The sequence below is a fragment of the Ovis aries genome, chromosome 9, assembly GCF_016772045.2.
Source record: "Ovis aries strain OAR_USU_Benz2616 breed Rambouillet chromosome 9, ARS-UI_Ramb_v3.0, whole genome shotgun sequence".
NCBI classification, from domain to species: Eukaryota; Metazoa; Chordata; class Mammalia; order Artiodactyla; family Bovidae; genus Ovis; species Ovis aries.
Window position 1 is genome coordinate 36,220,285 of NC_056062.1, and position 17,602 is coordinate 36,237,886.

Consider the following 17,602-nt stretch of genomic DNA (forward strand, 5'->3'; position numbering starts at 1 on the left):
TGTGGGTCCTTTCATGCTTTTGGATTGATTTTTTTTTTAAATTTGGCTTAACTGGGTCTTCACTGAGGCATGAAGAATTCTCTAGTTACAATGCACGGGCTGTCTAGTTGCCCCATAGCATGTGTGATATTAGTTCCCCAACCAGGGATCAAACCCTATCTCCTGCATTGGGAAACACATTCTTAACCACTGGATCACCAGGGAAGTCCCTGAACCGATTAAATTTTGATCTATCAGAGAACCTCACCAGCCCTGAGTTTGTATGTGTCAAACTCTGCCCTCATCTTTCAGCTATGAAGATATTACAGACTGCACACTTTAATGTGGCCACTTGTTAAATGATCTAGTTATTATTTCTCCTTTCTCCCCTTTCCCCTGATGTCAACTTGCAAGCATTCTACTGTTTGTAGCCCTTTTAAAAGGAAAAAGCTAGTACAGATACATAATTAAGGGCAGAGGGGGTAGGACCAGCCAGCTTTGGATTCAAATCCAAGTCTGTGTAGGAAAAAAATCTTAACTTCTCCAAGACTCCGCTTTCTCATCTTTACTAGGAATCTTGGCGGCTTTACAGGCTTATTTTAGGGATTATAAATGCCTGGCAAGGTGCCTGGGCGGAGTAAGCAGCCAATACTGGTAGCTGTCATCATCACCGTCACTATTATCATCGCCGTCACTGTCCCCACCATCCTCCTCATTGCCTCCATCGTCATCACCATCAGCATCAAAGCCATAGTTTCCAGTATTTCTAAGAAGTTTTGCTGGAAAAAGAGGAATAAAGAAGAATATTTTAATAACCCAATAAAGCTAAAACATAATTTCTAAGAAATGTGATGCTCCAGCATAGCAAGGAATGAGCTCTCTAAGCCATCGCTTCCTTCATCCAAATTATGGACTAAAGAGTGCAGGGATCCAGTATGGAGGCTCAGTGAATAATGATAGAAAAGTACGTCTGTGGGAAGTATCACCTGACACAAAGCAAATGCTGGGCCGTTTGGAGGACCAAGGAAATGCGTTCCTACTTAAACTTTCTTTTTGAAGACGGTTTTCTCTGCATTTTATTTTTCTTTTGTCACGAAATGGTCTTTTCAGATCCATTTAGGATTAACCCCAGGGTGATGGAGAGAACCCTTCAGAGAGGCTTGAGAGGCTTTTACCCTTTGGCTCAGTTCCAGCTTATTAATATTAACACTATTATTATTTTGTAATCTCCCTAGGGTTTTTGCAAGCGATTAATTATTTGAATTCCATTTTTCCCAAGTGTAGGAAGAAAATATGTATCTAGAGAGTAATGCCTCATGGGACAGGTGCCACGACATGCCACAAGAAAACCAAAGTTCAGTCTCTCCTGCTTGCTGGCAGACTTCTTGCTCTTTCTCTCTCACTGCTCATCTAAGTGACAAATGTTTTCCAACTGGCCGATTCGAAGACAGGCTGGGTTTTCAGTTCCAGTTTTCTTTCGGGCTGGAATTTCCTGGGGCAGATTTTAGCTTTGCTCGAGAAATCACATCAAGTCCGTCATTTAGGTTCCTTTATTCCATCCGCTCTGTTTCGTGTGGGCTCTGCTCATTAAAATTTTACAAATCACTTATTGAGAAGATAACCTGTTACTCGCCCGTTTCTCAGAACAGCGGCTTCCCAGTATTTGGGGTCAGAGCGTCCTCTCTGGTCCTGTCTGGGAAGCTGATTGGCAGTCGCCCAATGGTCACACTTTTCCTTCTCACAGCATGTTGAAAGGCCTCCCTGGAGAACAGCCAGAGGCTGGGGTCTGCTTATTTAGCACCAAGGTGAGATTGGGGCTTTCCTAATGGCTCAGTGGTACAGAGCCATTGCAGGTCTCCGCCTGCAATGCAGGAGACCCAGGTTCGAGCGCCAGATCGGGAAGATCCCCTCAAGAGGGAAATGGCTACCCGCTGCAGTAGTCTTGCCTGGAGAATCCCATGGACAGAGGAACCTGATGGGCTACAGTCTATGGGTTCTCAAAGAGTTGGACATGACTGAAGTGACTGAGCATGCATGCATGCAAGATGAGATTGACCTCTAATTCAGGAAGCACCATTTTTAATGTCTTCTCAGTGCCTAGAACTTTTACTGGATACCAGATGCCTGGGAAATGTTGCCAGAAGCTGCTGGGTTACTGCTCAGGTGGGGGTCCCAGCGGTTCACTTCCAAGTGATTCTTCCCTGTCTTCTTGGGATACTGTACACGCACGTGCGCGCGCGCACACACACACACACACACACACTTGCACACAGAAACATTAAAGAGAGAAAATGTCACCATATATTTCCACTGACAGTAGAAAAAGAGGAACTAGACATGTACGCCTGCCACGCTGTTTGACCTCAGGAAATGGCCAGCCCATGTGACCGTCAATCAAGGTAGCTTTAAACCAAGAGTCCAGACACATCACCAACCTTGTCTCCTTGTATGAATATTCTCATTTTAGGTCATAGGGGAGGTTTTTACTTCAAATTTCCACTTGCTTCACACACAGACACTCTAGTACCGAGTTGGAAATTAGTGCATGGAGAAAGAGACATTTTTAGTTCTTCTTTAGTGTTGGCAGGTGGTTCAGAAAGGCAAGATTTTCTCATGTTTGTGCATCACTGAGCCTGATGCTGGTATGATGCCGACATGGCTCAAGAGGTAGAGAATCCCCTCCGACTATTTAAAGCTGAGAGGTTAAATCAATTTTCTAAGCCCTGTCAATAACGGCCTGACCCCAGAACCTTGATGTGCAGGAAGGGTTCCAGTTTCCCTGCCTCTGAGCTGTGAGCCTGGTGTTCTCCCTAAGTTACAAAAGAAACAGAAGCTCAGGACACATGTTCTGCACTGCCCACCACCTGGGCCATCAGCCCCCGCTTGGCACCCTAGCCTCCCCGCCTGGGCTCTTTCCTGCCGGCTATGCTCATCTTGCTCCTTATTTCTCCTCAGTTGAGTTGTGGGGGGACCTCCTTTCCCCAGCCTTAGGAGGACAATCGTCCGTCCATTCATGAGGCTGAGACTGGGATTTCATGCCAGTCTGTGTAGAACTTCAGATCCTAAGACAGCTGAAGTTGAAAAGCACTGGATCTAATGCAGTGCTTCTGCAAGTTCAGTGTGCAGACAAAGAGCTTATTAAAACCCAGGTTCTTACTGAATAAATCAGGATCGGAGTCAAGCTCCCGGAAAGTGACAAGGGCCAAGGCAGTTCTTCGCCTGGACTGCACATCACAGCCAGCCAGGGAGGCCTCACTCTTAGGGGTGCAGGTTTAGGGGGTTTAGGGTGAGACCTGGGTTACCGTAAGATGCCCAGGGACACAGCCAGCCAGAGTTAAGAAATATGGTCATAAGGGTTAAAACTGAATTTAACCACTAAATGAGCAGAAGGGAAATTAAAGTCACTTCCAAACCATTGCGCTAACCTGTGGCATGACTCTAGGAAAATAATTTCCTTTCAGCCTTGTCGAATTTTCTGAAAGTAAAGATAGTTATTGCTTTTTTCACAATATATAGGGCTACTTGAATGAAAGAATATTTTCCTGCTTAATTTTAGCCTGGTTATTTTCATTCTGACAGAGTGTTAACCTCATCCAAGCCAAGAATATATCATCATCCATCTTATTTGCCACTTTTGAGTCATAGGGAAAAATGAGCTTTATACCTTCTTTGCTTAATTTAGCTTCTAGACCAAGAATTCAAAATGGGGCAAGATTGCCCCCACGGGAGTCAGAATTCATTCATGGGGGATGAGGAAAGTTTAGATGTTTCTGTGGCCCTCCACAGCTCAGACCTACTGGACGAAATCCTATTTCTTAGTATTTATTTTTCTTGTTGTTGTTGTTCAGTCACTAAATCATGTTCAACTCTTTGCGATCCCATGGACTGCAGCATGCCAGGCTCTTCTGTCCTCCACTATCTCCCAGAGTTTGCTCAGACTTATGTCCATTGAGTCAGTGATGCCATCGACCATCTTATCCTCTGTCATTCCATTCTCCTCTTGCCCTCCAATTTTTCTCCTTAGAGGGTGATAATGAGAAAAGGTTGAGAAGCACTGCTCCAGACAAAGACAGCCCATGCGTGTCCAAGCTTGTATGTCCTTCCTGAGCTCTACATGGGGAGGGTTTGTGATAGCATTTCGGAGCTGTGAAAGTTGGGCTTATCAACAATGAATTCTAAGAGGAAACATCAAAAGCATTCTTTCCTCTTCTCAGCGAAATAGTTTCCTCTTGATGAAAAATTTGAGTTCCAGAAGCATCTAATTGTGAGCTTTCTTGCTGATGGGACATTCTGGGATGTGACCTGGAGGTCGGCCCTCCTGGGTATCAGTCCTGGCTCTCTCCCTCCCTCTGTGACTTTCAGGAGGTTCCTATGCCTCTTTAAGTCTCATTCACATGTGTATAATGGAAATAAAACTTTCCTGATAGATTTGTTTTTCAGATGAAATGTGAAGTAGGTTTAATGAAGGTAAAACCGAGTCTGGTGCATGAAAAGCACTCCTTTAGTGCTGGGAGAAGTGATGGTTATTACCATCTCTCTATATATCTATCTACCTGTCAATCAGCCACCTTATTATTATTATCATCATCTATGTAAAATACCTCTGGGTGCAAAGGAATCTTCCTGAATCAGATTCTGTCCTCATCAGACCTGAGCGACTCCACCTAACTCCTTCACAATTCACCCTTCCCAAGCTGGTGGGATTAACAGATACATGCTGTTTGCATGCATGCATGCATATTAAGTCACTTCAGTCGTGTCTGGCTCTTCACGACCCTAGGGACTATAGCCCACCATGTCCATGGGATTCTCCAGGCAAGAATACTGGAGTGGGTTGCCATGCCCTCCTCCAGGGAATCTTCCCGACCCAGGGATCAAACCTGCATCTCCCCATTTCCTGCATTGCCGGCAGATTTTGTACCCACTGAGCCACCTGGGAAGCCCCAGATCCATGCTACTGTATATAAAATAGATAAACACCAATGACTTGCTGTAGAGTGCAGGAAACTATATTCAATATCTTGTAATAACCTATAATGGTAAGAATCTGAAAAAGAATACACATGTATTGGGTTGGCCAAAAAGTTCATTCAATTTTTCGGTAAGATCTTATGAAAACTGGAATGAACTTTTTGGCCAATCCAATATACAGGTATAACTGAGTCACTTTGCAGTACATTGTGACTGGAACATTGTAAATAAACTATAATTTAATTAAAAAGAAAGTGGGAGGTGAGCACTGCCCCTCCCTCCTTGGGTCCTGGTGAATGGCTGAGCCTGGGGGTGATGTATTTATGCAACAGCTTTTTCTTCCGTGCTGACAGCTGCTAGACTAAGTGGCCCAGAGGAGGTAGAACATATTCACGCAAGGAAAGTTGATCCTGGATTCCATTAGCCAGAGTGGTCTCTGATTTCTTCCTGGTGTTGCGAAATAGAGAAATAGAGCTGGTTTTACTTTAGTCAAAGTAAATACAACAACCAAAAAAAAAAAAAAAAAAAAAGATTAAGGTTTAAAAAAAGAAAGAAACCCAGAAAGACCAATGCATACAGACCAGGGAAATAGTACATTTTATATAAAAAGAGAATTGTAGTCTTTTGTGACCTCAGAACAAGTCCTATCCAAAAGCTTTTGTTACGCTCTCATATCTATTGTTTATTCCACTTGGCGAATGCTATTGTTTCGAATCTTTGTCTCAGTGAGCGCCATTATTATTATTTGCAATATGAGCTTCTTAACAAACCCTGAGATGAAAAAGAAAGCCAGAATAAGCTAGACTTGCTGCAAGTCTGTTGTTATTTCAGAGAATCATGTTTTTTAAAAATGCATTCAGGTTTGTGTAAATGCAGAACTCAGTGAGTGTGTAAGAAGAGCCTTACCAACAAGTTCCCAGGATGCTTTTCATGAGCTGAGCATTCAGATCCGTCACCGAGAATGAGAGAGATGTGAGTCCTTGGTGCCCCTGGTTAGAGATTCAGCCTGTGTCCCTGGGCTCCTCGGAGTGGTGGGTCACGTCCTGGAGATGTGTCTGGCGAGGGTCCCTGATGCAGTGTCCAGCTTGCGTTGGAATCACAGCAAACCTCGGCTCTTCCTGGTTCCCAGTCCAGTCTTTGGAGTTTATAGTCCCAGTCTGTAGTCATTGGAGTTGGGAGAAGCATCACATGTAGTAAGGAGCTAAGCCTTTGCTGAGCTGCAGCGCCTGGCTGAACTGGCCTTTGATGAGTGATAAGAAGGATGCTGTTGAGGATGGAGTTAGGAAAGAGTCAAGTCCGCCACCCTGAGCTGCCTGGAATTCAAGGTAGAATCTGCAGAATGCACTCATTCCTGTGTGAAGTAATCCTAATTAGTTTTCCCTCTAACTGCTCACCAGACACAGCTCCTTGGTCCTTCCCTTCCTCCCGCCCTCCCTTCCTTCACTCATCCCTCTCTCTTTCCTTCCTTTCCCTCCCTTCCTCCCTTCCTTTCTTACTTTTTGATTCTTATCTTAATAATTTGGTAATGTTTTCCTAAATAACCCTATTTTAATTCCTTAACCCAATTTTCCAGTAAATGCTACATAGCAGTTTCACCTCCCCTGTTTTATCTTTGGCTCATTGCTTCTCTCCTGCCATCCATCAGCTTTGTGTCTGGGTGACTCTTTTGCTCATCCTGGAGGGATTGTGCGGAGAGAGCTTGAAGCCTGGGTCCTGTGGGCAGTCAGCTACCTGGACAGCAGGGATGTGGTGACAGGGACACCAGTAAATCCAGCTCTGTTTCTCTATTTTGCAACAGCAGGAAGAAATCAGACTACTCTGGCTAATGGAATCTAGAATCAACTTTTCTTGCATGAATGTGTGGTGACAGGTCCAGCCTGCTTTTGCGTCTGTTAGCGCATCAATCCCCCAGCTCTGTTTTCGATTCTGAAAAGCTGGGACAATGACGTCCTCGTATCTACAGAGTCTTCAAAAGGGCCTCCACACATTCAGAAAGATTGAGACAACTTAAAAAATCATGTTGAGACTGATTGTCATCATTGGAGATTTGGAGGAGCAGTTATTTTAGAGAGGACTCAAGGGGGCAGTTTTAATTTACCCTCTGTTTGAAAAACTTGAACCTTCAGATATCATACAAGAACTCAGAAGCTTTCTGATTTTCCTCTCTGGGCCTAAGTAGAACGTCTAAAGGAAAGCCTTGTTCTGTTTCCAGATCGCCGAGGGAATGGCATACATCGAGAGGAAAAACTACATCCACCGGGACCTACGAGCCGCTAATGTGTTAGTCTCCGAGTCTCTCATGTGCAAAATCGCAGACTTTGGTCTTGCTCGAGTGATTGAAGATAACGAGTACACAGCCAGAGAAGGTATGTTCCCAGAGCCATCTTTAGGTGTTTGGTTATTGTTTTGTTTTGTTTTTGCCTATTTTTAACAAAGCAATTACAATAGGCATCAAAAAAAAAAAAAAGAATTCATTTGGTACAATATTCAAAATGTACCATAGTTGCAGTTTGTGGTATATCCTAATTGTTTTCTTTCTAAAAAATTACTCTTTTGATTGTCTCTGTACGATACTTTTATAAAATTTAAAAATGCTGTCATTTGTATTTCAATTAAGCAAGGCAAAACAAGAAGAGGCTTGGCAGAATCGTAATTCTTTGTTCATATTACATGTCAGAGCTTTTCACCCAATGAGGTACACTTTGCTTCACTGTAGAAAAAATATTTGTAACGATAATTCTATGCTATACTATTCAAGGCTGTATTCTGGCCTTCTAACTGTCAGGTTGCCCAAACATTTCGTTCAGTTTTCTCCATTGGATCTTGTGGAAAAACCCGAATGAACCTTCTAGCCAACCCAATACAAATTAAAACATGAGAATTATCACACACACACAGAAGTAAACGTAACACTGCAAAAACACGCTCCTTTGTTTCCCCACGTTCCATATTATACGTGGAAACCCCAAGTCCCTGGCCTGCCGCTCCGAGGCCGGCCCGCCTGGCGCTGCACTGGCCTCTCCTGCTGGAGACTGTTCTCTGTTGTTTGTGATCTGAGGACTCCGACAGTCTCATTCCTGAAAGTTCAGTGGGTAGTGTTTGGGGGTTTTTTGCAGTGCTTTCTCTACTGAAAGAGCCAAGCACTTCCTTGACATGCCTAAGACTTGTTAAGGATTAATTAACGACATGTGTGTTATTTCTGGAAGGTGCCCACAGAATTCATAGCTGTGACAAACAGACTGAAAACATTGTTTTGATTTGCGAAACATCTCTTGCATTTGTCACGCTTAAGGTGGTTCTCCTGCCTCAAGTTTTGGTAACTCTTTAGTGGACTATAATGTATCTTTGGCCTTAATCACCTTCAGCAAAATGGCAGGTCAGGGAAAACAGTTTGAGAAGAAGTAGGTAAAAGGAAAAGACCTTAATGCTGAGAAAGATTGAGGGCAGGAGGAGAAGGGAGTGACAAAGGAGGAGATGGTGAGATAGCATCACCTATTCAATGGACATGAGTTTGAGCAAACTCTGGGAGGTAGTGAAGGACAGGGAAACCTGGTGTGCTGCGGTCTGTGGGGTCGCAGATAGCCAGACACAAGTGAGCAGCTGAACAACAGCACCAGCAGTCGACAGCAGCAGGTAGTGAGCTGTGCAGTGAGGCAGCTGCTGTTCTAAGTGCCTTTCATACGTTACCTCATTTATCTCTACAGTAACCCTATATGATAAGTAGGGTATTGTTTCCTCCTTCTATATGAGGAGAAAGGAGAGGCTCAGAAGCTTCTGAAGCCATATAGTAAGTGGGAGAGCCAGGATTCAGACCCAGGAGATCAATTTATTATATTGGTTTTGTAGAATTTGACAGGCCTCTGTGTGTTTGTGTGCTCACCAGCTTCAGTCATGTCTGACTCTTTGTGATCCCATGGACTGTAGCCTGCTAGGCTCCTCTTATCCATGGAATTTCCCAGGCAAGAATATTGGAGTGGGTTGCCGGTTCCTTCTCCAGGGGATCTTTTCGACCCAGGGATTGAACCTGGGTCTCCTGCATTGACATGCAGGTTCTTTATCACTGAGCCACCTGGGATATGCATGTGTTACCCATTCAAAATAAATCATCAAAACTTTCCCCCTCAAAGAAGGAAAGTGTGAGAGTCACACGCCTGTGACTTTTTCGTTTCAGCTCAGAGACCCAAGTAAAGCCCCTGTGTCTTCTCCCCTAGGTGCTAAGTTCCCCATTAAGTGGACAGCTCCAGAGGCAATCAACTTCGGATGTTTCACCATCAAGTCTGATGTGTGGTCCTTTGGGATTCTCCTGTACGAAATTGTCACCTATGGGAAAATTCCCTACCCAGGTACTGCTTACTTACCTATTTCCATTTGCGGGATATATATGAGAAAAAAGCCAGGTGGTATGAGACATAAAAAAGATGAACAAATATCCAGAGGAAAGACAAGGGTGTGAGAACTTTGTCTTTAGTGGAAGGTATTGTAAAATATGCTTAGACACTTCTCCGCCTTCGTGTCTGAGTGCATGTCTTTCGATCCACTAATGAATTCCACCACCAACAGCCTTGAATGTGCCTGGCGCGGTCACAGATATTGCTGAAGCAACATGGTTGGAGGACTAGACACGGGGCTCCTCCCAAGCCTCGCGCCGGATGGTGGAGGAAACGGACATAGAAATGATGCTGTATGATTCTTGCTTGGTCAGTTCTGAAACAGAGATTTGTATAATGTACTTTGGAGTCTCTGCCACTTCAAGAGACAACCACCTCTGTCTGCAAACAAATGATTCTTCACATCCTCAACTTACTGGCTGTGGGGACGTCATTCAGTATTTCCAGATGCCTAGCATCTTCCCAGCCAGATTCTGCCAGCCGTCCCTTTTCCAGAACATGGAAGCAGAGGGACTTTTCCCCAAAGCCTTCTCTTTCTTGTTAATGTTGGGCTTTTCACAAAATCAATGGATATGGCCAGTTTAAAAGTAAACCTTTAATGTTTAAATCATTCCCTCATTCAAAAATCTGAGGGTGCTAAGCATTCCCAAGGTGCTGGATGGAGCAGTCCCAGCTCCTCCCTTGAGAGCTAATGGTTGAGTATTAATTACAATCATTTGTAATAATCACTGATAATAAGGACCGTATGTAGGATGGGAAGTATGCTGTTGGGGGAGGGTGTGATGGTTTAGGGATTGGGGTGAGGGGGTGGGGTGCAGGTTCTAAAAGCGATCCAGTAGCAGCAGGGACTCAGTGCCTTGGCAGAGAGCCCCAGGGGCTGTCCGGGGCTGGGTGTCCCATGGGGGAAACAGCCAGAGCACCGGTCCCGAGCAGGGGCAGGAGGTGTGGGGATGACGTGGAGCGGATGTGAGCCTCAGAGGCTGCCCAGGGGCTTCACCTCTGACTTTGCAAGAGATGGGAGACTTTGGGGCGGAGCAGTGATGTGGCCTCTAGGCTCCTAGTCACCTTTGCTGCTGTTGGGCCTAGAGGGCTGGCGGGAGGGGGAAGCCTTTGGGTGGGGCCTACACAGTGGGCTGACGGTCCCGTGAAACCCTCCGGTGCCAGATTTCATATTCTGGTGGCTGCTCTGCTCTAGACACCGAAGTTAATGAATAAAACCACCGCAAAATGGGGACGGTATTTCTGAATCAGCCCAGATATCTATCTATAATCTGCAACCTATAGAGAAAGATTATATACTTTGCCTATATATGACACCTGATCAATAAACATACAACCTTACAAGTGTTGTGTGGTAGGTATTGCATGCTCCACAGTGATCTGTGGACAAGGCTCTGGGGCTCAGAGAAGGAGATTTTGGCCCAGAGCCGCATCACTGCCTCCTATGGAATCCTGGCCACCTTGCCCTCACCCACTGGACTTATCACCATCATTCATTTCCAGAACGTCTTCATCTTCCCAAATTGATACTGTACCCATTAGACCCTAACTCCCCGACCCACCTACCCACCTCCAGCCCCTGCTGTTGTTGTTGTTGCTTATTCATTCAGTCGTGTCCAACTCTTTGCGACCCCATGGACGGTAGCCCGCCAGGCTCCTCTGTCCGTGGGTACTCCAGGCAAAAATACCGGAGTGGGTTGCCATCCCCTTCTCCAGGGGATCTTCCCAACCAAGGCATCAAACCCAGGTCTCCTGTACTGCAGGCGGATTCTTTACCACTGAGCCACCAGGGAAGGCTGCTAAAATGGCTGAATTAGCATGTTTTATTATCCCATTTTAATGATGGAGAAAAATACTATTAAAATGACCTTTTTTTTCCCCTTAAAGCTCTTCTCAGTGTCAAAGACGGACAGTTCAGTGTCTGAGCTAACCTGAGACAAGTGATTAGAGTAAAAGCCATCCTCCACAGTCAGCAATCCTGCAGAGCCCGGCAGGAATAGTGGGTGCCCTGGGCTTCCAGGTGGAGCTAGTTATAAAGAATTCATCTGCCAGTGCAGGAGATGTTTAAGAGACACAGGATGGATCCCTAAGTCAGAAAGATCCCATGGAGAAGGAAATGGCAACCCACTCCAGTATTCTGGAGAATCCCATGGACAGAGGAGCCTGGTGGGCTACAGTCCATGGAGTCTCAAAGAGTCGGACACAACTGAAGTGACGTAGCACGCAGGCACGCTGGTTCCCTCCCCAGAGCCTGCCGAGCTCTGCCTCTTCTTGTCCTGAGGACAATTTGAGGAGTGGAAATGAAACAGTTGGTCTAGCTCACTTAAGGATCCTGACTTCTTTAAGTAAACTTGCAATGAAAAGCTGATTTTGAAAAAGTATTGGGAGATAATAGGTGAGAAAATGATGGTTTTTTTTTTTTTTAATTAATTACCATTAGAAGCTGGGGGAAAAAAATAGTGCAAAAGACAGTGAGATGAAATGTTAGAATTGGGCTTGTTTATTCACAAGATCTGTCAGGTCCAACATCCTTTTGTCGTTAAAGAGAACTCGCTCTGTCTCTGCTTATCACGTTCACTGGTTTTTACTTTGGCAGCTGAATGCTGCCTAGAGCCTCTTCGTACTGCCCTCCTTTATAGGATTACGTTGCTTACAGAAATGTCCTTAGCCCCTCTACTAGTTTTGAGAGCTGCTGTAACAAAATACCACAAACTGAATCGCTTATACAACAGAAATGTGTTTTCTCGCAGTTCTTCAGGGTAGGGGTCCAAGATCAAGGTGTTGACGGGATTGCTTTCTCCAAGGCTCATCCTCGGCCCTTGAGACAACATCTCCATCTGTCTTCTCTCTGGCATCCCCGTGTTCTAATCACCTCTTCTTATAAAGATACCAGTCAAATGGGGCTTAGGCCCACCCTAAAGGCTTGGTCACCTCTTTACAGGCCTTATGTCTAAACGCAGTTCCATTCTGAGGTCCTGGGGGCTAGGTCTTCAGTATAGGAATTTCCAGGAGAGCGGGGACTGTGGGAACACAGTTCAGCCCACAGCATCCTCCGACACTCGCTCCAACCAGGGATGAAGGAGGTGGGTACCACTGCATCACGTGACCCTCGGTCAGGCTTCTAAACAGTACCTGTGGGTTTTTCACCTCCAGGGAGAACTAACGCAGACGTGATGACCGCCCTGTCGCAGGGCTACAGGATGCCCCGCATGGAGAACTGCCCGGATGAGCTCTATGACATCATGAAGATGTGCTGGAAGGAAAAGGCAGAGGAGAGGCCGACGTTCGACTACCTACAGAGCGTGCTGGACGACTTCTACACGGCCACCGAGGGCCAGTACCAGCAGCAGCCTTAGTGCCGAGGACTCAAGCCGTGCACGGGACCGCCGCCTCCCTCCAAAGGGAAAAACAACAATCCCCGGTCACTAGTTATTTCCTGGGCTGGCTTCCCCGGCTGTCCTTGCTTCCTTCACACAGGGCTAAAACTCAGGAAGGACTTCTTCCATGGGAAAGGAGTCTCCTCTCAAGGGCGATATGTCCACCAGCCTGCACCCAGCAGGCACACTGGCTCTGCGAGTCCAACACCCGGACATAGGTTTCTGAGAAGAAAACACCTATCCCACCAAAGTGCACCCACATCGGCCTCTTGTTTACAAGGGGGCATGTGACTCAGAGGTTTGGAGGCCATCTCAGTAGATCACAGACAGGAGCACAACTGAAATAACCAGCTGTCTTCATTGCACTTCCTTGTATGTTCTCTGTGCTTGAGCTAATTTGTTAAAAAAAAAAAAAAAAAAATCTACTAATCCAACCTGTTAGATTTTTCAGGTGAAGTCAGATGCTTCCATGTCCTTCCCAGATTTCTGTGACCTCCCACCCCCTGAAATCTGGACGGGTCAGCACTTCCTTCCGTGGAGATCACTCAGAACCCCAGCTGGGCAGAGGAATCTCTTTCCTTGAAAGGGTCGTCAGCAAGCAGGCAGGGCCACTGTGTTAAGCCACGCGGATTCCCCAGCCACCCAGGTTTGCCCAGCTCCCCTGGAAGGGAGCTTCAGGAACTGCTCTCCCAATAGAAGGAATGTTTTTTAACAGTCCAGCTTTTCAATTCCACAATTTCCTCTATCCAGACTTCTTTGGACCTTGTAGTTTGGATGAACAAGATGATTCTAATCTCTGCGGAACTTCTAGGGCCTTACAAAACATCAGAGCTTTCTTTACTGCTTCAAATGATTCTGAACATTATTTTATTGATCAAGTATTCATTTTAGTTGTACTCTAGGAAGTAAAAATGCCGTGTTCAGGGGCTATTTTTGTGATTCAGCAATCTTTTCTAAATTTTGTGTGGTCTGTGTGAGTCTATTTATATGAGGCTATGCTGGAAACTAAATGAGTGAGGAGGCTTTTCTGAATCACTGGAGCAATTAGATAGAGGTTTTGTTTATTAAATTTTTCTACTGTAGCTTGAATGGAAAAGGCTATGTCATATCACATTTCACCTATGCTGTTTGTGTATATACCTAATATTTCTATTTTTGATCTTATTTTAATACACCTGGGTCAGTAACATCTCAAGTTTCTCACTGATGTTTAACATTTCCAACTGTCAATATAAAAATGGGTACCAGTTGGTGGGGGAGTGGGGGTTGGGAGGTGATTCCATTGATTACATCGTTTGAAAAATGTGTACAAGTTCTGCCTCCATCTTTTGAGTGTTTTCAGATTGGAGAACTGAGGAGTTGGTGGCCTGGACACCCATCATCCCTGTCGGGGGGCCCAACAGGATTTGTTTTCAAATAGGCTTAGTAAAGTATATGTGTGTGTGCTCAGTAGCTCAGTCCTATCTGACTCTGTGCAACCTCATGGACTACAGCCCACCAGCCTCCTCTGTCCATGGGATTCTCCAGGCAGGAATACTGGACTGGGTTGCCGTTTCCTCCTGCAGGGGATTGTCCCAACCCAGAGATCAAACCCACATCTCCTGTGTCTCCTGCACTGGCAGGCGGATTCTTTACCACTGAGCCAGCAGGGAAACCGGGCTTATCTACCAAGCACCATTACAATTTCACTTTATATGTGTTGCCTAGGTGTTGGGTGCTTGGAGAAAAGGATGAAATATTCTGCTTTCCCCTAACCTTGAACTTCCTTTCCCATATAATGTTTTTTAAAGGTCCATTGTAAGTATTCTAAAATTCTCAACTCACAAGAGCCACCTTCACAAAGGTGAACTGTTATCACCATCTAATGTCTGCAGAGCTGGTGACGTGACTCACCACGCTGCATTTTTTTACATACACACACCTGTTCACACTCCATTTCAGAAGCTCACACGTGATCCAGCATCAAGAAAGAGCATAAGGAATCCCCAAAGCAAAACAACATCTCTAGGAAATGATCAAATTCACCTTTACCTCGTTTTTCTCCACTCTGCTTCCTCTGGCAGTTTTACATTCAACTGTCCCCCCACCCTTCACCCCACCTCCAGGTCAAGTCTGAATTCCTTTGCCTTCAGCGTCTCTGCTGTCGCCTGGGCTTCCTCGCTTGTTCTCGACATCCAACTAGGTGGTGCTCGGCAGACAACACGCACTCTTAGGGCTCCTGACTGGCAGAACCAGGGCCTGGGCAGGTACTTGTTTAATCTCGGGGTCCACAGAGACGTGCAGGCTGGTTACATCTTCATGTCCCAGGTCATTATTGAGAATTTGAAAAACAGAATGGCCACCCCACTTCCACCCCCGAGAGCCCGACTCTGTTGTTCTCCACTGGGTGGGGGAGATACAGGGGTGTCAGTGAACTTAAAAGCTTCCCAGGAATCTAAGGTGAGCATAGTGCATGCCCAGGTTCAAGAGCCAGCCCCAGCTTTGACCTGTACTGCAAAGTGATCTGCTCAAAAGAAGACCTTCTCTTTCCCTAGATGGCTTGCCTTCCCAAAGGTGGCTGCAGTAGAGGAGGAAGACGGAGGAGGAAGTGTGGCTTTTTCCTTTCTTACAAACGGGAAGCTCACTGAACCTAAAGCAGAGCTCGTAGCCCTGACATGTGTCCCTGGGAGGAGGGGACACTCGGTGCTTCCATAGGCCCGCCAGAAGCCTTCTCGGGGTGCTGTCAGAATCCCGCCAGTGAAGCATGTCTGGGTCTGCCTTTAGGGGACACACCACACCCAGGAGCGCAGAAGAGGGTTCATTAGAGGAGGGGCCATATTTGTTTACACAATGTGGCAGGTCGAGGGCACTGAAGTTAACTGTGAGCTCGTTTCTCATCTTGCCTGTGCTGAAGGCTTTCCTTTTGCTCAAACCAACTATAGCCGAGGAAGCTGCAGCGAAAAGGACGCGAAGCACCAGCATCTAATAAATTCAACTGAATTAAAACAGTTGCTCATCCTATGGGTCAGCCCCCCACCCTTCTGATTTTAAAGCCTCTCTCCATGCCCACGCTTAATTCCCATCAGAGATCCTCTCACATCACCCACCTTTTCCCCGATTCTGTACCTGCATTTCTACTTCTGCTGGTTGAATGAGACATCAGTTCTCTATCTCTGTGCTGTGACTACATGAGGTTTTCTGATGAACTGGGGGTGCCTTGCCTTTCTTCCTGATGGCAATAATGACTATAGGTACACAAAGATACCCATACACCCACCGTTCTCTCCATTCAGTGCTTTGACACTTTAAAAAAAAGATCGCCGTGAGCTCACACAGTCACTCTGGAATACCTGGACATTGGGATCGCTTATTCACGGCTGAGGAATCAGTTGCATTCAGGGCCACAAAAGGAATAGAGTGGTTTCTCTTCGTATTTTCTTGCAAAATAAAACAAGTGAAATTTCTTTACAGTGGCGTCTTCGTGACTCGGCTAGATGTTCTAAGCAGGTATAAGATGCCCCACTTGAAGTCCAGACAGATGTGAGAAAAATTTCTTCTAAAAATTTTAATTTGGGGAGAAAAGTCATGCAAGTATTTAGCTCACCATTCACTCTTTTTAAAAAGACAACTTATGGAAACTATGCTTTTGAATGAGTTGCTTTGATAACATTTGTACTCCATTTCATGACATTGAGGTTGTATTAAACTGATGAAAATTTATCCCAGAAAGTCCTAATCTGAGAGATGTGTAAGAGGGAAGCCTTCCAGTTTAATTTCCTGTATTCTTATGAATATAAATACTTGGAGTAGGAGCAAGTGCCAAAAATGTCACAGGGTCCTCAAGATGGTCACCAAGTGAACGCGAATGTTTCCCTTAAATCTGGAAATGATAGGGGCAGGCTTGGGCCTCCATCTCTAGGCCACTGATAAGATTTTTCAGATATAATCTGGATTGGTCATTGTGCCCTGTTAATATAGAACTTCTAGAATCAAAGGTGGCTTTATTTACAGCACTGAAAGTCAATACCATGTCACAAAACAAAAAAATCCGTGCATTTTTAAATTACACTTTATGCTGGGGCTCAGACAAGTTCTTAAGCCCTCATCTGCTAACCTCAGGGTCAGATGTGTTTCTGATTTAAGGTTTGCTTTTTTGTCTTTACTTGAAAGGCTTATACAATAAATTGGAAGAAGAAATGGCAACGCACTCCAGTTTTCTTGCCTGGAAAATCCCATGGATGGAGGAGCCTGGTTGGCTACTGTCCATGGGGTCGCAAAGAATCGGACACGACTGAGCGACTTCCCTTAATACAATAAATATACTTAATATTTGGTGGATTTCTCTCAGTGAACACTGGGGAAGAAACCACTAAACAAATAAAACATTTCTGTAGGAAAAATGCCTGAGTTCATAGGAAGTGGAGTGAATATAGCCTATACATAGCTTCAGATCAAGTTTTACCACCAAATGAGTTCTTTAAATATGCGTGGTTTAGGGTATTTTGGACGTCCGTGACTAAGGCGATAGCCTTAGTGTTAGAGAAATGTCCAGTTCAAATTGACCAACATGGGGGTTGTGGTTACTCAAAACTTATTTAATGCAGCTATGTTGCAAGATGCACAATATTTATGCATCTCTTTGAAACAACGCGTGTGTGTATTAATTGCTCAGTCATGTCCAACCTTTTGTGGCCACATGAACTATAGCCCACCAGGCTCCTCTGTCCATGGAATTCTCAGGCAAGAATACTGGAGTGGGTTGCTGTTTCCTCCTCCGAGGGGTCTTCCCAACCCAGGGATCAAACCCCGGTCTCCTATTTTGGCAGGTGGATTCTTTACTGTCTGAGCCACCAGGGAAGCTCTGAAGCAACATAGTCATTAAAACACTCTCTGATCAAATGCACTTCA

At 45.3% G+C, this 17,602-nt stretch overlaps 1 protein-coding gene across 13 annotated transcripts in view; it reads left to right on the forward strand.

Annotated features, from left to right (window-relative positions):
• LYN (LYN proto-oncogene, Src family tyrosine kinase) overlaps positions 1–16,158 on the forward strand; it is a 109,281-nt gene extending 93,123 nt beyond the window's left edge. For 12 of the 13 annotated variants that reach the window (XM_060419898.1, XM_042253797.1, XM_042253799.1 and 9 more), the window contains 3 exons: positions 7,163–7,316; positions 9,162–9,293; positions 12,492–16,158. In XM_060419898.1, the coding sequence (XP_060275881.1) occupies positions 7,163–7,316; positions 9,162–9,293; positions 12,492–12,694 (489 nt within the window). In that variant the 3' untranslated portion in view covers positions 12,695–16,158. 13 annotated transcript variants of the gene reach the window in all.
• Positions 16,159–17,602: the final 1,444 nt, after the last annotated feature.